This window comes from Gopherus evgoodei, chromosome 12 (genome assembly GCF_007399415.2).
Source record: "Gopherus evgoodei ecotype Sinaloan lineage chromosome 12, rGopEvg1_v1.p, whole genome shotgun sequence".
In the NCBI taxonomy this organism is placed as follows: domain Eukaryota; kingdom Metazoa; phylum Chordata; order Testudines; family Testudinidae; genus Gopherus; species Gopherus evgoodei.
In genome coordinates, this window is record NC_044333.1 from 23,686,863 (window position 1) to 23,708,254 (window position 21,392).

General features: G+C 47.8%; 1 protein-coding gene across 1 annotated transcript in view; it reads left to right on the forward strand.

The window, feature by feature from the left end:
- Nucleotides 1–21,392, forward strand: part of TDRD12 (tudor domain containing 12) — a 156,027-nt gene that overhangs the window by 33,674 nt on the left and 100,961 nt on the right. The window contains exons 14-16 of the mRNA XM_030581899.1: nucleotides 1,905–2,090; nucleotides 7,088–7,244; nucleotides 14,350–14,477. Coding sequence (XP_030437759.1) covers nucleotides 1,905–2,090; nucleotides 7,088–7,244; nucleotides 14,350–14,477 — 471 coding nt within the window. The remainder of the gene's footprint in view (nucleotides 1–1,904; nucleotides 2,091–7,087; nucleotides 7,245–14,349; nucleotides 14,478–21,392) is intronic.

The window sequence follows — 21,392 nt, forward strand, 5'->3', positions numbered from 1 at the left end:
GTACCAATATAAGGTAGTGTCTTTCGGACAGTAACAGTCCCTTTGGTGTTCTCTTGCAGTAGTCGCTGCCTATCTAAGAAAACAAAGCATTATGATCTTTACATATTTGGATGATAGTCTCCTCCAGGACCCATACAAAACCAACGCTCTCTGAGCTGTCTGTATAACAATGGACCTGTTTATGAAACTAGGCCTCCTTGTGAATCTAAAAAAGTCCACTTCAATGCTCGTACAACACCTGGAATTCATCAGCGCACAAGTGGATGCCATACAAGCCAGAATCGTTCTACCACTCAGTTTCTCAGCTGTAGTAGAGATGGTGACTTCCAGAATATGTCTTCAATTTCTAAGGCCACATGACACGCACACAGTCATTAGGAGGTTTTTCCCCTAGCAGCACCTGTCGGGTGGCCGTGGAACCTCCTGGAGTGGTGCCTTCCTGGCAGTGAATATAGGTCCCTGCCGACTCACCACCTCCTCAGTTCCTTCTTGATGGTTACTCTGATAGAGGGGAAGGCGGGTGGGTTTGGAATGGACATGAGCAATGCATCTGAAAGAATAAGAGTTACAAGAAGGTGAGTAACCATTTTTTATGCCCACATCCAAGATTTTTACCCAGGATTCCGTCATCTTTCCATCTCAGTCAACCAATGCACTTTCTTGCTTCTTCCTAAATCCTCACAGTAACTAACAGCAGGCAACTCTACACACCCTAGACCTGAGATGAGCATTAGCAGTCTATTTAGACAGGACTAAACCTTTCTGAAAATCACCACGATTATTCCTCTCAACCACCAAAAGATCCAGAGGCACGTCTGTCTCTAAACAATGCCTTTCCAAGTGGATCCCGTAATGTATACATTTTATATTACAAACTCCACAATAGCCTTCTACTGCAATTAGAATACATTTCACACATTCACAATCCCCCTCAATAGCTTTTCTCAATAATGTCTCCATTGCTGACATTTGCAAAGCTGTCACATGGGCATCAACAGACACTTTTGCCCATCCCTACACTATTACACATGATACCACAGCAGACACTCTCCTAGGACCTACTGTCCTTTCATTGGCAGTAAGTGTTGCTCTGAAGCCCTAGTCTTCCATTTGGGGCACTGCTTTCTAGTCACCTACAAGTGGAGCACCTGTAGGGACATCACTTGAAGAAGAAGAGAAGGTTACTCATCCTGTGCAGTAGCTGAGGTTCTTTTGAGAAGTGTGTCCCTATGAGTGTTCCACTACCTGCCCTCCTCCCCTCTGCGTTGGAGCTGAAAATGTACTCTGTACGGCAGAGAAGGAATTGGGGGCAGTCTGGCTGCACCGTGCTATATGTATGCCCCGCTCATAGCGCAAGAATGGCATGGTGTATGTGTGGTCCAGTGGGCATTGCTGATGAAGATCTCTGATCCCAGGCGCAGGGTGTGCTGCCGCACCCACAAGTCGAGTACCTATAAGAGGACACGTCTCGAAGAACCTGTTATTGCATCGGGTGAGTAGCCTCTTTTTCAAATTTTGAAGCACGTCTAGATTGTACATATACCTTCTCATGTTTAGAAGAGAAATGTCAGTCATTCCATCATGTGTAATCTATTTGCCTGACATTTTAGTTACATTATAGTTACCGTATATGTGAGTCTAAGAAATCATGATTGAAGGATCCTGCTGGTGTATTATTGGGGGCAGTAGGTGACCCAAAAGTGGAGGTAAAATTATAGTGAAACAAGCTTTCACCACAAAAGTTAAATATGTTGACCTTAGAAAAATACATGTTGGATTTGTTCCTTTCTTCCTTTCAAGATATTTCAAATCTTTACATCTGTTTTTTTAAGAATACATTCAAAATTAAGCATTTAAATGCCCACAATGTTTTTGACATAATACTTTTTTCATTTTTTTTGTAGGAACTTCTCCGAAATAAATTTCTAGGTCCTAATCTCACGGAATCTTACTGTTGGCCACCAATAGCTCGTGGATGTGACTCAGTTGTCATTTCTCATCATGGAAATGATCCTCTTTTGTATATTCCACCAGTTCTTACATTTTTACAATCAGGAAGCTGCTACAAGTCACTGCCAACTAGGAATGGGGTAAGTAAAACAAAAAATGTTTATTTTACAAGACTGTGCCATTTTTTTTCTAATTTAAAGTGTAAATGAGTTTCATTTGAAAATATGCTCACTTTAGGAGTGTAAAACCTAGGCAACTCAGGAATAATTTGTAATGCAAAGGCAGTTGAAATATGCCTCAAACTTTTATTTTTCAAAAAATTAGTAGATTACATCTATGTAATGAGTCTAGACACATCTATGAGAGAGATTAAACAAGATGTATAAGATTATATCCCTGTTCAGCTCATTAACAACTTTTATAAAATGTTTTTCTTTATATTTCATTACATATTACCATATATATTTGTTCATAAGTTGAATTTTTTTAGTAAAAAGGGGAAGCACCAGAGAAGAGGGTCGGCTTATGCACGGGTATAGAGAAGGAGAGGTGAGACACAGCCCCTTCCCCCAACAGAGGGAGCAAGGAGAGGCAGCACAGCCAGAAAGGAAGAGGCGGAGCCAGAGTCTCTCTGCTTCTGGCCACACTGCTCTCCCCCGAGCCTCTGAAGCAGCTGCAGCTCGGGGGCTGGCAGCTGCAGCTGTGCCGCTCGGCCCAGCCCCCCCAGAGCAGGCTGTGGCCACGCCGCTGGAGCATGCTGTGGCTGCATTACCTGGCCCAGCCCAGCCCACTGGAACATGCTGTGTCCGCATTACCTGGCCCAGCCCAGCCCACTGGAACATGCTGTGTCCGCGTTGCCTGCTCTGGCCCGCCGGAGCAGGCTGCGGCCATGCTGCCCAGCCTGCCAGAGCTGCTCCAGCCACATCAGAACATCCTCCTCTGGCCCTCCCCATGATAAGGTGGGAAGGGATGGGATGGGGAGAGTGTGGTGGTCCTGGGCTAGGGGTGTCGTCATGTTACTCCCCCAACTCCTAGCTTACACTACGGGATAATTCTGATTTTACATAAACCGGTTTTATAAAACAGATTGTGTAAAGTCGAGTGCACGTGGCCACAGTAAGCACATTAATTCGTCGGTGTGCGTCCATGGTCCGAGGCTAGCATCGATTTCCGGAGCGTTGCACTGTGGGTAGCTATTCCGTTGCTATCCCATAGTTCCCACAATCTGCCCTGCCCCTTAGAATTCTGGGTTGAGAGCCCAGTGGCTGGTGGGGCAAAAATGATTGTCACGGGTGGTTCTGGGTAAATGTCGTCAGTCATTCCTTCCTCCAGGAAAGCAACAGCAGACAATCATTTTGCGCCCTTTTTCCCTGGATTGCCCTGGCAGAGGCCATAGCACGGCAACCATGGAGCCCATTCAGCTTTTTTTTTTTTTTTTTTTTACAGTCACCGTATGTGCACTGGATGCCGCGGACAGAGGCGATACTCCAGCGCTACACAGCAGCATTCATTTGCTTTTGCATGATAGCAGAGATGGTTACGAGTCGTTCTGTACCATCTGCTGCCAGGGTAATTTGGCAATGAGATGACGGTTATCTGTCCTTCTGTGCTGTCTGCTGCTATCATGGGTGCCCCTGGCTGAGATCGGCCGGGGGCACAAAAGCAAAACTGGGAATGACTCCCCGAGTCAATCCCTCCTTTATGGTTTCTAAAAATAGTCAGTCCTGCCTAGAATATGGGGCAAGTGTACTAGAGAACCAGTGTATCAGAGAGCACAGCCGCTCCGTGTCAGATCCCGCAGAAATGATGAGCTACATGCCATTCACAGGGGGTGCCCCTGCAACAACCCCACCCATTGCTTCCCTTCTCCCCCAACCTTCCTGGGCTACCGTGACAGTGTCTCCCCCCATTTGTGTCATGAAGTTATAAAGAATGCAGGAATAACAAACAGTGACTTGTTAGTGAGATAAAATGAGGGAGAGGCAGCCTCCCGGTGCTATGACAGTCCAGGCAGGACATTAAGCGATGCGGGGGAGAGGAGCCCAGCATGCCGCTGCTATGATAGTCCAGGCAGTACAGAATCTTTTCTTTACACAGGAAAGGGAAGGGGCTGATGGAGCTCAGCCCCCAGTTGCTATGATGAGGACGGTTACCAGCCGTTCTGCCCCATCTACTGGGAATGACCAGGAATCGTTCCTATTTTTACCCAGGTGCCCCTGAGGCCAGCCAGGGGTATTCAGCAGTTATCAAGCACAGGCTGATGGTGACCACGGATAGCAGTCATATTGTACCATCTGCCACCAGGGAGGGGAGAGGAGCGGATACTGCTCTTCACTGTTGCTGCATCGCGTCTACCACCAGCATTCAGTAGACATAGGGTGAAATTGAAAAAAGTCAAAAAACGATTTCTTTGCTTTTTCTTTCACATGGTAGGGGGAGGGAGTAAATTGACGAGGTATACCCTGAACCACGCTGGACAATGTGTTTGAACCTACAGGCATTGGGAGCTCAGCCAAGAATGCAAATACTTTTCGGAGACTGCTGGGGACTGTGGGATAGCTGGAGTCCTCAGTACCCCCTCCCTCCCTCCATGAGTCTCTGGCTTCCCGTTACGCTTGTCACGCAGCACTGTGTAGCCTGTAGATTTTTTTTTTTTTCAAACGCTTTGGCATTTCGTCTTCTGTAATGGAGCTCTGATAGAACAGATTTGTCTCCCCATATAGCAATCAGATCCAGTATCTCCTGTACGGTCCATGCTGGAGCTCTTTTTGGATTTGGGACTGCATTGCCACCAGTGCTGATCAGAGCTCCACGCTGGGCAAACAGGAAATGAAAATCAAAATTCCGCTGGGCTTTTCCTGTTTACCTGGCCACTGCATCCAAGTTGAGATTGCTGTCCAGAGCGGTCACAGTGGTGCACTGTGGGATACTGCCCGGAGGCCAATACCATCGATTTGCGGCCACACTAACCCTAATCCGATATGGTAATACCGATTTTAGTGCTGCTACTCTCGTCGGGGAGGAGTACAGAAATCGATTTAAACATCCCTTTATATTGATATAAAGGGCCTCGTAGTGTGGACGGGTACAGCGTTAAATCGGTTTAACACTGCTAAAATTGGTTTAAACGTGTAGTATAGACCAGGCCAATGATTTACCTCTGTGCCTGCGGACGCTCGAGGTAAACAAACTATCTCAGCCCGCCAGTGGCTTATCTTGATGGCCTGGGAGCCAAAGTTTGCTGACCCCTGAATTATAGAGTCGGTTTATGAATGGGTTATAACAATTTTCCATTTTTGCTTATCCATCTTGGAGGGGCAGCTTATAAACGAACCGGCTTATGAGTGAATATATACAATAAGTAAAAAGGTGATAACCCTAATATCCTGATGATATTCCTAGTTGGATAAAATATTTTAAGTATCTAAATTTCCCCTGCAGTTTCATTGGATAAGATATTCTTTGAAGTAGTGTCCATGTAGGTGCTCCATATCAGGTTTGCATGTGCTCCATGCACCTTTTGGTTATGCGCACCTAAAGTGGCGCATCCATAGGGAACACCTCTCAAAAGAATTACTGCACAAAGTAAGTTACTTTCTTTCTTTTCCCTGTGCTCACCTGTTGTGTAACTGTTGCTATATGCTGTTAAATGCTCCTAGATTTCACTCTAAAGATAGCTGAATTTCAGTGGTAGATTATAAATGCTGTCTGTACTTTGGGTATTTTGTATAGAGCACTTTGGGATCCTTCAAGAAAGGTTTTTATGATTACTGAAAGGTTCTGCATTGCATTATTTAGATATACTGTGACTGTGCAGAAGAGATTTATTTCTGTTATGCACTTCATTGATATGAAAAGGGCCAAACTTTGTAATAGTGGCAGAAGTGGAGACACTATTGTAGAGCCTCACTGGGTCTGTTACTCACTGTTTAGGAATTAAATAGCTTATATGTAAAATGTAGATGGGGAAGAGATGGAAAGAAACCATCTGTGGGTAGCTCTTCTATATGGAGGGAGTGACTTTCTGAATGAACTGTGTGGTTGTGGACCCTCACAAGAAGGGTTAGTCCTCCATCACTTTCTTTTCATCCGATGGGAAATCTACATAAAAATATCGCAGGGAATAAAGGGGAGCGAGGACCAACTGAGATCTCTTCTTTCTCCTTGTCTGGTGCTAATGTGGGATTGTTTTCTACCTTTTCACATGAGGACTTGGAATGTTCAAGGTACGATTGGATGGGTGGCCAAACCTCTTGATCTGAAGCTCACAGTGCTACAGTAGAAGTTCTCTAGAGTTGTTGAGTTTTGTACGTCCTGAATTCAGCCTTTCAAAAAGTCTGTGCCTTGTTTTGGCCTTTGAAGCACAGAAGCCAGGATCTGAATTAATCACATTTATTGTCACGTCAGCATGGATCTGTATGTGGAGCAAAGCCATTGGTTGGAGCCCACTATTCCTGGGCTCTGGACACATCTTTGGCCGACACAGGCTGGATGTTACTAGAATAGCTTAGCAAGGCAACCAGTTGGAAGTTCTTTCCCACTTTCACTAATCACTGAAAACTGAGTTCCTGATTTTGCATGTTGATTGGTAATTTAGGGCCAAACTTCCAAAAAGTTGGGTACATGGAAACATGCACACACAATTCAAGCCCTATCACCTGCATGCACACAGGGAATAAGGGTTTTTAAATATCTAAATATTACGTACATGGGCAGGGGATAGCATTTAAGTGTTTGCACAGAAGTTTGTGTTTGTAGAAATGAAGGATGCATTTTGGCCGATTTGAAAATCTGAGCTATGTGTATAGTAAAGTAGTCAAGTAACCGTGATATGACCATGCATATCTATTGCTTGTTGCTTATTCTATGGAATTGTGCTTCCTGTTCTGCTCTAGTTACCTTTCCTCTAATCCTCTGTCCCTCTGAGACCTACACTATCTGCATGTAACTATTTGAGAGAACCTACTATACTGAAAAGCTTAATTTACAAATTTAGAAAAATCACTCGTATTGCAAATTTTATTCTTGCCTTACAAGACTTACTCCTGATCTTATATCCTCTGGCATTCCAAACTTTTCTAGTCCTAAACTGGGAAATTGTGTGAACTAATGTCTCTTTTGTTGTTTGTATATACAGCCAATAGCATTAATCATATGTCCTGGGTGGAGGAAAGCACAACTTGTTTTTGAATTATTGGAAAAATATGGCAGATGCTCCAGGCCACTTCATCCAATGTTGATATTATTAGGACTGAATAAAGAAGAAGCCAAAAATGTGAAACTTCAACGAGGATGTAAGAATTTTTTACTGCTTATTTATGCTGTGAAATGATAGAGGTTATCTTAAATTTGCAAAGTTTTTTTTACGGTTCATGTTATGCAAGGCTGTGATTTTAAATGACAGTAATGACAATTTTTGACAAAGCATGTGTGGCTTTGGAATTCCATGAAAGTGATGGACTAGCGACACTTAGTAGAGCTTAATACTTGTGCAGTGAAAAATCCTCTTGCTGCTCTGCTAGTGTGTTTAAATCTTTACCTATAACACCTTTTGTTGTTTAAGACATTAAAGTGTTTGATGCTACTTCATGTGCTTCAGAGTTGTAGGCAGGTGGTTTAAGTATCTTGCTGAATTGGGACATTAGTCCTACACCTCTCAAGCTTAGAGATTAGCAGTTTTTTGTTGTTGTTTTGTGAGGCATAAAAATATCCACTGATGGGGGGAAAATGAGATGATTATTTACCAGGCTTCATTCTGGGGCTTCAAATTTTTTTCAGCATAAAATGGGCAATAGCTGTTAATGAATCATGAACAGGCTACCTGCCCTAACTACTGATGTTAGACAGTTTGCAGTGAGTATTACAATGGAAGTATGTTTTAAGGATTTGAAGGCTGGAAAGGGCAGTAGGTATGCAGATAGATATGAATAGGGCTGTCCATGCATTGGGGACAGCATGGAAGAAGGTGTGAACCCCTGTGCACCCCTACTCTCATACTCATGACCATTGTCACTTTGAATGAATATCTCTAGATGTAGAAGGCTGTAGAAGTACCCACTTTACTACCTATTCCTTTATTCATTGTTGTTTGCGTTCAAATTTAGGGTTTTTTTGGCTTTTTGTTGAGGGTTGTTAGCTGAATTTAAAAAAATGCTGGTGGCTTTTTTGCTACAATGGAGAATAACAAACAGGAAACAAACTTTGAAACTTTCTTTTTAAATGGCCTGTTTAGGCTTTCTGATCTCTTGTATCATGCATGCTATCTGAAGTCCCTAATGAGTGAATTTAGGGCTTGATTGAGACAAACCTTTTGTTTCTCAGCTGGTGATAGGCTTGTGTGTTCAGTCTGAGTATTCTTTGTATCATAAATGTTTGCGTAACTGTCAGTTTTGTTGAGTGATCATTATAATAGATTTGAATGTTGTGTTTACTTACTAATTCTTTGCAAACCTCAGCCTGTCTTTAGACTCTAGTGTAATACAACTGTGATTTCCCCCCCATAAATGTTGTTTTTTTAAAAAAATAGAAGTACAGCTATGCAGCTACAACTGTTCACTTCATTTCTATTTTCCAAATTGTGAGACTTTCCTAAGCAGAGACTACTGTTTAGTCTACATAATGTGGTGATAATTTGTAGAAGCTGTGTATGTTTGGTTTTACCTCTTGGCTGGATCCACATCTCTGCTTAGTGAAAGTGAAGGGCATATGACCCTAAGCCATCTTCTTACCTCCCTCCTATCTTAGGGCTGCTCTGGACAGAAATAGTTCCTCTTCATGTGGTTGCAGATGTGTATTCCACTCTGGTGTGTGTGCACCCAGCTCATTGAAGCCAGAGACCTTTGCTTAGCAGTACCCGTGGGGTGGTGCTCTGGCCCTCGTAGCCCCCTCCCAGGAATATATATAAGGGTGGCTCCAGCCCAAACCCCTTACAGTTCATTTTTACCTCACAGTTTCTGAGAGCCAACTATGACATTGTCTGTAAATAGTTAGCACTACCTTTGTAGTTAGTGGCTAATATTTACTTGAGGAATTATCCTGTTTGTTGTAGGGTTTTTTGCTAAGCCCTTACCAGGGTTTAAGCACTGTCCTTTGTGTGGGATGGCTATTCCAAAAAGCCAGTGTGGTGGTGGTTGTGTGTCGGAGGAGGGCATATAAAGAAAAGTGCCCGTTTTGTTGCTCCATTAAGAAAAGGACTCAGATCACCCAGAGACTGTGTTTAAAATAACACCTCATGTAGCAGGCTGTGAGGCCAGTTTTGCCATCATGGCCTTTTGTGGATTCCCGGGCCCATGAGTCTCCATAGCTGGTGTGTATCTCAAATAGGCTGCCAGATTCAGACTCTTCTCCTTGGAAAAGAAGAGAGTGGTCTCCTTCCTCTGAACCCTCAAGAACGAAAACTCATAACACTAGTTGGGCCCATTCTAGGGGTCAAAGAGACTCTTACTTCTCTTCTTCAGGGACACTGCCTGGTGTCTCAGATAGAGCAGTGTTGTTTGCCTGGTCTCCAATATTGAGGCAAAACCAGACCTACACCGTATTGTCAACTCCTGTGCTGTCTGCTGAATGGCCTTTGAGTCCAGTATCAATGTCACTTTCACCACCAACAGTCTCAACCTCGTTGGCCTATCAGGCAGCAGCTGACTTACTCTGTCTTTCCGTCTCGGACACTTCACTGATTCAGGAATCCTCTTCTGGAATGGTACTCCGATAGTCCTGACGTGCCATGGGTGGCTGCTTCAGGGAGACTTGCTAGAGCGGTGAACCTGGTCCCATCATTGGCACTGAGACATCCCTCTTCAGTGCCCACAACTTCACTAACTAGGATCTCAACATCTGCAGGACTGATTCCTGATTCAGCACCAACTCCCTTCTTGGTACCTGCTGTGACTCCAGCATCAGTCGTCTTCCACTACCAGCTGTTGCTACAGCTTTGGGTTGCCAGTCAGTGATTGCGCTGGCTACAGAATTGCCTTGATGCATCAATGGATCTCAAACAGAGGTGCGACATTTGGTAGCCTCTGCAGATTTGGTCCCTCTGTTAACAGTAGGCTATTTCAGGCGTTCTTCATAGTCTAGCTTGGGACCAGCTGTTGCTGCTTTGTCTTCTTCCAGGATTTGGTCTTGCAAATCCTCTAGACCTCCTATGAAGGGTTGTCAGTGGTACCAAGATTGATCAGAAGCTAAGAGAGAGTGGCTTGGTGCTTATTGGCCTCTGGTACAGTACTAATTTCCAAATTGGCTACGTTGGCATCCATGGACCGCTGCATGTTTTTAAAGATCTCAGTTATATTCTAGAGCAGGGTTCTCAATCTTTTTCTTTCAGAGCCCTTTCTCCACATGCTATAAAAACTCCAGGGCTCAGTGGGGGATGGGAGGGGCATTGTGGCAGAGACCTTGGGCATAGATGTAGTTTGACTTCTATTTTTGGGGTGGGGGCAAGGCCAGTGGGGCTCAAGCCAGCTTCACACGATGGGGTCCAGGAAGGGAACAGCACCTCCACCCCCTGACTCACCTCAGCAGGCCACCCAGCCTGCCTGGGGTGTGTGTGTGGGGGTACAACCAAAAATTATAATTCAAAGAGGGGAATCAGCTCAAAAAGTTTGAAAACAGCTTAGGTTGTAGGGAGGGGATAGCTAGGGGCTGTGTGTAGATGGGGGTAGCTCAGGGTGCAGGGACTGAGGGTAGCTATGGGCTGTGTGTGGACAGAGGGATAGCTCGGGGTGCAGAGAGAGGGGTGTCTAGGGCTGCGTGAAGGCAGGGAGGTAGGTCAGGATGTATGGAAGGGGGTAGTTCAGGGTGTAGGGAGTGAGGTATTAAGGGCTGTATGCTGGGAGGGCTCCCCTGCTATCTTGATTCCCGGAGGGCTCTGCCAGCTACAGAGCCGGGTCCCCACACGTGGGAAGCTCTTACTGGCTGCCTCTGTGGGAGCAAAGTTGGCTGGGAGCTGAGGAGCAGCTTCAGCCCCAGGCACCAGCAGCAGCAGGAGACGAGGGAATGCTGTGGCTGCCTGCTCAATAGCACCAGCCAGATCAGCACCTGCCTCACATTGGCTGGCTACGGCTTTCTGTCTCTGACCTGGGCAGGGAGAGAAGGAGGTTGTGTGCGGGGAGCTGACCCCTGGACACTGCGTTGTGTGCAAAAATGCTTTCTTTTGTTTGTTTTCAAACCTGCTGCCTATTAATTTCATTTAGTGACCTCTAGTTCTTGTGTTACAAGAAGTAAATAACACTTCTTTATTTACCTTCTCCACGCCAGTCGTGACTTTATATATCTCTATCATATCCCTTCCTTAGTAGTCTCTTTTCCAAGCTGAAAAGTCCCAGTCTTATTAATCTCTCCTCATACGGAAGCCATTCCATACCCCTAATAATTTTTATTACCCTTTTCTCAACCTTGTCCAATACCAGTGATTTTTTTGAGATGGGGCAACCACATCTGCATGCAGTATTCAAGACGTGGGTGTACCATGGAATAATATAGAGGCAATATGATTTACTGTTTATCCCTGTCTTAATGATTCCAAATATTCTGGTTTGGGTTTTTTTGACTCTGCTGCACATTGAGTGGATGTTTTCAGAGAACTATCAAAAGTGACTCCCAAGATCTTTCTTGAATGGTGACAGCTAATTTAGATCCCATCATTTTATATGTATAGTTGGGATTATGTTTTCCAATGTGCATTACTTTGCATTTATCAACACTGAATTTCATGTGCCATTTTGTTGCCCAGTCACCCGGTTTTGTGAGATCCCTTTGTAACTCTTCACAGTCTGCTTTGGACTTAACTATCTTTAGTAGTTCAAGATAAGAGGTTCAAGCCAATATTGTCCTTCCTGAATTTCCAGCTCTATAAGAGGAACAACTTTTGCTTCAGGATGAGGTTCTTGTTCCACCACCTCTGTCATCCTCCTCGCCAGATGACTCCACAGCCCCGTACTCCTCCTTCCTGATTCTGGAAAACTAATACTTATCAGGACCTTCTAAGGAGATGTTGGCAGCTTTGTGTATCCAAGCTGAGCTTGTCCAAGAGCACACTCATAAGTTGCTGAACTTTCAGCCTTCCTGGAAAATGAGACTCTTGGAACTAGTAAAGTCCCTGAGGCATATGCCAGTGTCTCTGCCAAAACACCAAAACATACTGGCAAATGTTACTAAACCCCATGCAAGATTTTGAGTGTTTCTGCTCTCGCCCAGCTCCAATTTGCTTGTGGTGACTGTGACTAGTGAGCAGATTTATCAGGCAGATATGTCTATGCCTAAAGAGAAAGAGGCTAAAAAAATTGACTTAGTGGGGAGCAAGATGTACTCTGTGTTATCTGTGCAGATGCTCATTGCTAATCAGAGGCATTTTTGTCTGAATATGACTTTGTAAATTGGAATGCATTGTTTCAATGTAGAGAGAAATTACCGTAAGATGCCAGGGAAAAGTTCAAGGCTTTTGTGGCAGAGGGCTGTTTTGTGGGGAAAACATCACTGCAGTCAATGGTTTGCTGTGGCGGACACCTCATCCAGGGTTATGGCCTCAACTAAGACAATGAGGAGGGCTTCTTACCTGTAGAATTCAGGCATTGATCTGCATGTGCAACTGACCATAGAGGATTTACCGTTTGACAGGCAGTCTTTGTTTTCGGAAAAGACAGATGAGACATTGTTTTTTTAAGGATTCCAGGGTCATGTCACATCCTTAGGGGTTTATACCTCAGCAGTAAAAATATATCATTATGGGCGTCTGCAACAAGAACACGTCCGTCCGTGCTCAAAGCAGTTTTTTAAACACCCTTCTTAGACTGAAGGCAGCACGACTTCTCCAAGAGAAAACATAAGTTGACAGGAGAAGGCCTTTTGGTGTGGGCTTTAACCAGCCAGCTTGTCCTTCATCTGGCAAGCAGTCACATTGACTCTCCCTTCCCTGTGGGGACAGGCTGTCCCCACATCCACAGCGTTTGGGACTGAATAACCTCAGACAATTGGTCCTAAGCACTGTGCCATTCAATTCCTATCCATGCATCCCAGTTCTTTTCTGGGACTCCTCTCATGAGTCACTGCTTCTTCAGCACGTTCAGACTCTGTGTTCATTGAGAGCTGTAGAGGTGGTCTCCCTGCAGGATCAGGGAAAGGGGCTCCCATGATCCCCCATGTCCGTGAGAGGGATGAAGCCTGTTCTCCTTAACCAGGTTATTACCTGTATTCTTTCCTAAGTCACACTTGAATGCAGATGAACAGCAGTTTCATATGTTGGATGTGAGAGGATGCTTGGTGGTCTGTCTGGAGAGAACTATATCATTTAGTTTCTTACCTTGGCTTTTAGTCTCTTACTAGCATTGGATGAAAGGTCAGACGGTGTCTGACATGATTTTCCAGATGGATTACTTTCTGCGTTACCACGGCTTATGAAGTGGCTCAAATTACTCTCCCACAGACTTTATGGGCTCATTCCACAAGGGCTCAAGCAACATTGATAGCTTTCTTCAGCAATATTTCAATTTTGGACATTTGCAGGGCTGCTACATAATCTTCCATGCATATGTTTGCCAAACATTATGTGATGACCATGCCATCTAGGTTAGATGCAAATCTGGGGAAGTCAGTTCTGCAGACATTGTTCAGATAGACTCTGAGCCCCACTTTCTATCATTACTGCTAGTGATTCACCTGAGTGGAATATACATCTGCAGCCACTTAGAATAAAAAACAGTTACTTACTGGTACTGTTACTGTTTTTTGTGATGTGGGTGCAAATGTGTATTTCACAACCCACCCTTTCTCCCTTCTGCATCAGAATTTCCAGCTTGGGTTCCGATGTGAAGGTAGTGAGGAGGGTCGAGGCAGCACCTCCTATATATAATCATGGGAGGGGCTACTCAGGCCAAGGGGCATAAGCACGGCTTTGATGGATACTGCTAAGTAAAGTTCTCTGGCTTTGATTCACTGGACAGACCTAAGTGGAATACGTGTCTGCATCCATGTCTCAAAGAACACTAACAGCTCAAGTATACGTACGTAACTCTTTTTCCTGGCATACTGCTCTTAATTACCTCGGTTGTTGTATTCCCACCACATCCCTCCCATCACTCCATTCCTGACGTGCACCTGAGGTGGGGAGAGGAAGTGGGTGGCATAGGGTCACCTATTGTGGCTTTATATCACCCAAGAATTGCACTTCAGCAGGGGGCAGCCCCTTAGGACAGCCATTTTGTCCTGCCAGACTAGGAGCCAAAGATTGAGACTATGGACTATATAACAATGGTTTGAAAAGATTAATAATTGCTATTAATCTCAAACAAAATGGCCCAATTGTATGATTAGAGTAATGTTTTAATTGTATTAACGTAGTATTTTTGAAAATAGAAAACATTACAAATCAATGATGAATGTTAACTCTTTTCTTCTGAAATATAGGTGAAGTGATTGTAACTACACCATACAGCCTTTTGAGACTGCTTGAACACCATAGCTTATTATTTCTTAGACTTTGTCATCTTGTTTTTGATGAGGTTGATAACTTGTTCTCTGAAGCTTGCAAACAAGTGAGTATGGTATACATTCAGATAATACACTACTTCAGTAATATGTAACTTGAAAGCCTTTAAAGGAGGTGGAAAACAGTGTATAAATATGAAATTTGTATAAAAAGAAAACTTCTAGCCCATGATGTAATGACTAAGTGTGGCGTGAATTTTAAAAAAACAAACCAACCCTGAATGTGAAGACATATTATATGGTTTAAAAGAAAGAAACAAAATCCAAACTGCTTTTGCTGCTAAATCTCCACCAATTTTGAACAATAGGTTTCTTTTTCAGATAAAGTAAACACTGATGTGGGTTTCTCCCCACACCTCTCTCCCTTCTCTTTCCTTTCCACCTTATTCTGGCTATTCCTCACTACTCTCAGAAGAGTTATGGGAGACCCTCCACTCCTCCAAAGATCAGCTCCTTTTTCAGTGTGGTGGCTACTGCCTCTGAAGAATAGAAAAGGAAATACCTGATTTACGGGACTAGCATGACTCATTTACGGGACTCATCTTCTTAAGTAGACTACTTTCACTCCTGCTACAAGGACCCCTCTCTCCAGTAATTGTTCTATTGAGGTCTTTTCTTTGGATTATAACTGGCAGGCCCCTCAGTCTTCATGGCATGCAAGGCAGAAATGAGTCCAAAATCTCTGTTAGGAAACCTAAACATTTTTTTGTCTTTTGAAAAACATATGGCATCATGCTAGTCCCTGGCTTCTGCTCCCTTTTAGAATTCCAGTTTCAGGACTTAATTGTTGTGTCTTACACCTCTCAATTTTCTCCCACTCAAGTATCCTCCAAAAAGAGTACGAGGATCTGTCGACTAAGGGTAGACAAAGGCTAGCTAGCTATCAAGAACTTAATGGTGCAAAACTCAAGAGTCTTCTAGCTTAATTATTTCCTAGAAACAGGCCCTTACACCCAGTCAATATGCATGGGGTTTTTTCCCCAGGGGAAGTGTTTTCCAAGCAGAGGAGCCTTTTTAACTTCCTATGAGTGGACTTTAAGGTTAAGTTTTTTCTTTGGAACTGGCAATATTGGACATTGCTCTTGCTCAACAAAGCAGGATCCCCAGAAAGAGACTCTTGCAGGGTGTGAGTCTATCTTCCTATCTTTGTATTGAGGGAATTATGGAGTTCTCGTAGTACCCAGATGCTAATCTCTCTTTAAGGATAAGTTACCAGAAAGTGCTATGAGGCCAAGAGGTCATTTCCCTGCTTAGGTCCTGCGGTGACTGAGGCTTCTTTAGTCAGAAGTTTTCAATGTAAGTGGAAAGCAGTGTATCTTCAAAAGGTCTCTGTGGCAGAAAGATGGTAGAGAGGTCCAAGAAAGAAAATAACTTTAAGTGCCTCTTAGCCAATTCTTGAAATTTCTGCACATAGACTCTTTTGGTGTCTAATTACAAATGTGCAAGCAAGGTATCTTTAGTGGGTTCTATGTATCAACAACAACTGGGATTGCCTTTGCCTACTATTAAAATTGTTCTATATATTTGTAAACTTAATAAGTTTGTCATTTAAAAATACCATCACGTAATTCCCACTTTTGTTTGGGATCTTAATGTGTGACATGTTAGAACTTTCTAGCACTTAACTTTCTGGTCTTCTGAAGTACTGTCTCTTGGACACGAACTTCCCTTCATTTTCTATTCAAACTGCCGCTGCTGGCAGTGGACTGACTTGGGCATCATTGTGGACAGCTCAGTCAATTGATGTAGTTGAAGAAAGCAAAGAAAGTGTTAGGATCCATAGGGAAGTGGATGGAGAATATTAAGTTCTTCTTCGAGTGATTGCTCACATCCATTCCAGTTAGGTGTGCGCGCCGCGCGTGCACGTTCGTCGGAAACTTTTTACCCTAGCAACTCCAGTGGGCCGGCAGGTCGCCCCCTGGAGTGGCGCCGCCACGGCGCCCAATATATATCCCTGCCGGCCCGCCCGCTCCTCAGTTCCTTCTTACCGCCGTGTCGGTCGTTGGAACTGTGGAGCGCGGCATAGCTGTCCTCCACGTCCCTAGCTCTCCTAGTTCTCTATCGTTTATCTATCGTTCATCTCTAGTCCATTATAGTTGTTAATTAGTTGGTTAAGTAGATAGTTAAGTTAAATAGTTGTTAAGTAGTTCTTCGCCGGGGGCTTAGCCCTTCCCGGCACCCGGCGCCAGGCTCATGCCTGTTTCGCCGGGCTTCAAGCAGTGTGCGGCCTGCAAGAAGCCCATGCCTACCAGCGATCCCCACGAAGCGTGCCTGAAGTGCCTCGGGGAATCGCACAGATCTGACAAGTGCCGCATCTGTAAGGCTTTTAAGCCAAGGACAAAGAAGGAGAGGGATCAAAGGCTCCGGACTCTCCTCATGGAGGCGGCACTTGACCCGACGGCTTCGCAGGCCGTGACCTCGGCGCCGGCACCGGATCGCACCGGCACTGAGAAGACTCCCCGGCACCGGCCCTCTCCGGCACCGGAGTCAGAACCAAGGCCGTCGAAGTCCAATACTCCGGCCAGGCAGACCCGGCTAGAGCGCCCGGCCTCGACATCGGCCGCGGCGCCGCCGGCACCGTCGACTCCGGGCCCAGCGGGTCCGTCGAGTCCGGTACCGCCGAGCTCCCCCATGAGATCTGGGGTTGAGATACTGGTCCCATCCACACCGGAGACCTTCGCCTCGGCTCGGGACCTCATAGCCCTGACTGAGCCCATCTCGTTCATGATCCAGGTCCCGACGTCTTGGGCGCTCCAGATCCCGCCGCCGCTCGCAGTCCCGGCACCGCTCCTCTCAGCGGTACCGGTCGCACTCGCGGCACCGGTCGACATCGAGATGATCGTGGTCAGGTTCCAGTCGCCGAGACCGGCACCGCGATTCTAGGAGCAGGTCCCGACGCTACTCGCCGCACCGGTCGACCTCCCGGCACCGAGCCGGTGGCAGGTCCCGGTCCCGATCGACCTCCCGGCACCGAGCCGGTGGCAGGTCTCGGTCGACCTCCCGGCACCGAGCCGGTGGCAGGTCTCGGTCGACCTCCCGGCACCGAGCCGGTGGCAGGTCCCGGCACCGAAGCGGTGCCCGGTACCGATCAGGATCCCGGCACCGCGACAGAACTCGGTCCCGATCCCGATCCCGGCACCGTTATGACTCCCGGCACCGGTCCCCGGCACCGAGATGATCCTCCGTGCCGGCCCGCGCAGACCCTTACCATCCAGGGTCGGCCCCTCCATGGCCCTCTAGACAGCCGTCTGTATCCTCCCAGACGGACAGCGGGTATGTGCTGGGCACCGACCGGCAGACGGTGCTGTTCGGTGATCCGCCGCTGCAGGACCAAGGCCCTCAACAGTGGGGATTCTGGACACCCTGGGCATACCATCAGGCCCAGGGCCCCCAGCAGCTCCCTGCTAGGCCGGCGACTGCGGCGCGTAGGGCTCCTGAAGCCTCGTTGTCTCGCCCCCCTCCCTCCCCGGAAGGGGAGGAAGGGTCCAAGCAGCAAGACTCCGCTGTGGCTCCTGAGGCAGAGGCGAGGGCTGAGGAAGACCCTCAGTTAGACACTCTCGTGCCTGGGGTCTCCTCATCCTCCTCCCCGGATGAGGCGGTGGCGGGTACCTCCTCCAACAGTCCCCCCCCGCTGGATCTCAGGGCGCACCAAGACCTCCTCAGGCGATTGGCTCAAAATCTGAGTCTGCAGGCAGAGGAGGTCTCGGAGATAGAGGATCCAATTGTAACCATCCTCTCTTCTGATGCTCCCACCAGGGTCGCCCTGCCCTTCATACGGACCATCCAGGCCAACGCCAACACCATCTGGCAGTCCCCGGCCTCCATCCCTCCGACAGCGAAAGGCGTCGAGAGGAAGTACATGGCCCCTTCTAGGGGATACGAATATCTCCATGTACACCCGACTCCGGGTTCACTGGTGGTGCAATCAGTGAACGATAGGGAGCGTCACGGCCAGGAGGCTCCAGCCCCCAAATCCAGAGAAGCCAGGCGGATGGACCTCCTTGGCCGTAAGGTGTATTCGGCTGGGGCGCTGCAGCTCAGGGTCTCCAACCAACAGGCCCTGCTGAGCAGATATGCCTTTAATTCCTGGGTGGCAGTGGACAAATTTAAGGAGCTGCTGCCACAGGATGCTCGCCAAGAGTTTACGGCCATCTTGGACGAAGGCAAGAAGGTCGCACGCATGGCCTTACAAGCCTCCTTGGACGCTGCGGACTCGGCTGCCCGTACCCTCGCGTCAGGAGTTACGATGCGTCGCATCTCCTGGCTGCAGGTTTCCGGCCTTCCGCTGGAGCTCCAACATACTATACAGGACCTTCCTTTCGAAGGCCAGGGCCTGTTTTCTGACAAGACAGACCCCAGACTCAAGAGTCTGAAAGACAACCGGGTCATTATGCGGTCCCTCGGGATGCACACCCCCGTGACGCAGCGTAGACCCTTTAGGTCGCAGCAACAACAACAACAACGCAGGCCGTTTTCCCAGTTCCGCCAGCGGCAGGACCTTTACAGGCGCCGCGGCAGGAACGGAAGGCGCAGGCAGTCGGGGAACCAAGGGGGGCAGAACCAAGGCTCCTCAAAACCCCCGCCTGGACCTAAGCCTTCATTTTGAAGGTGCGCCCGAGGGCGCAGTAACAGTTTCCCCTATGGATCCTTCCCCCCCGTTTTCCAACCGCCTTTCGTTTTTCCTCCCGGCGTGGTCCCAAATAACATCGGACCGCTGGGTCTTAAGCATGGTGCAGACGGGATACCGCCTGCAGTTTGTTTCATTTCCTCCTTCCCGCCCTCCTTCCTCGTCCCTCTTCAGGGACCCCTCTCACGAGCAATTCCTTCGGCAGGAGGTGCAGACGCTCCTCAGCAAAGGAGCTATAGAGGCAGTTCCGGAAAACGAGAAAGGCAAGGAGTTTTATTCCCGCTACTTTCTGATCCCCAAGGCCAAGGGGGGCCTCAGGCCTATCCTCGACCTGCGAGAGCTCAACAAATACCTCGTAAAGTTGAAGTTCCGCATGGTATCCCTGGGGACCATTATTCCATCCCTGGATCCGGGAGACTGGTACGCTGCCCTCGACATGCAGGACGCGTATTTCCACATTGCCATTTGGCCGCGCCACAGACGCTTTCTCCGCTTCGTTGTGGGGGCTCTTCATTATCAATTTGCAGTCCTCCCATTTGGCCTGTCCATGGCCCCGAGGGTGTTTACAAAGTGCATGGCAGTTGTCGTGGCGCATCTTCGGCGCAACCGTGTCCACGTGTTCCCTTATCTGGACAACTGGTTGATTCGGGGCACGTCGGAACAACAAGTCAACAGCCATGTCCGCGTGATCACCGGCATGTTTGCAAGTCTGGGCCTCTTGATAAACGCAGACAAGTCCACCCTGAGGCCCACTCAGAAGGTGGAATTTATCGGCGCCGTCCTGGACGCCACTGTGGGCAGGGCCTCGCTGCCTCTGCAACGGTTCCAGACCATGGTGGCGATCGTTCAACGTTTGCGGTCAGCCCCATTGACGTCAGTGAGGACATGTCTAACCCTGCTAGGCCACAGGGCGGCTTGCACCTTTGTAACCGACTACGCTCGGCTCCGCATGAGGCCTCTCCAGCTGTGGCTTATCAGTCATTACAGGCCGGCAAGGCAACCGTTAGACATGTTAGTCACAATCCCCCAGAAGGTCTTAGATTCTCTCGGCTGGTGGCTAGACCAGTCCGTATTATGTGCGGGTCTTCCCTTCCACCCCTCTCAGCCCTCGGTATCCCTGACAACGGATGCCTCAGATCTAGGCTGGGGGGCCCACCTAGGGACCCTGCGGACACAGGGCCTGTGGTCCCAGGAGGAGGTGGGGCTACACATCAACATGCGGGAGTTGAGAGCGGTCCGCCTTGCTTGTCAAGCGTTCTGTCATCAGCTTCAGGGTCGTTGTGTCGCCGTGTTCACGGACAACACGACGACCATGTACTATATCAACAAGCAGGGCGGCACCAGGTCCTCCTCCCTGTGCCTCGAGGCGATACGACTCTGGGACTTTTGCATAGCCCACTCCATTCACCTCAGAGCTTCTTTCCTCCCTGGAGTACGGAACACGCTGGCGGATCGATTGAGCAGATCCTTCCTGTCACACGAGTGGTCCCTTCGCCCGGACGTCGCTCTCTCCATTTTCCGGAGGTGGGGTTATCCCCGGGTGGACCTCTTCGCGTCCAAGGGGAACAGGAAGTGCCAAGCGTTCTGCTCCTTTCAGGGCAGGGAGCCGGGGTCGATAGCGGATGCCTTCCTCATCCAGTGGTCGACCCACCTGTACTATGCGTTTCCCCCGTTCCCTCTGGTCCACAAGGTCCTCCTGAAGGTGCGCAGAGACAGGGCTCTCGTGATCATGGTGGCCCCAGCATGGCCCAGGCAACACTGGTACACGATGCTGCTGGACTTGGCCATAGCCGGCCCAGTTCCCCTGCCCCTTCATCCGAACCTGATTACCCAGGACCATGGGACCCTCTGTCACCCAGACCTGCAGTCGCTGCACCTGGCGGCGTGGCTCCTGCGTGGCTGACTGGTTCCGAGCTGCGCTGCTCCACGCCTGTGAGAGAGGTGCTCTTGAGCAGCAGGAAACCGTCCACAAGAGCCACATATTCGGCGAAATGGAAACGCTTCTCCTCTTGGTGCGTAGAGAGAAATCTCCGCCCTATGGAAGTTTCGATAACCGAAATCTTAGACTATGTTTGGTCCCTCAAAGGGCAAGGTCTGGCCTTATCGTCGTTGCGAGTCCACCTAGCAGCTATCTCCACCTTTCACCCGGGTGCGGACGGTCGCTCCGTTTTTTCTCACCCGACGGTGTCGAGATTCCTTAAAGGGCTGGAACGTTTATTCCCTAACGTCCGTCCCCCTGCTCCGACCTGGGATCTTAACCTGGTGTTGTCCCGGCTCATGGGGCCCCCCTTTGAGCCGTTAGCTACTTGCTCCCTGCTCTACCTCTCTTGGAAGA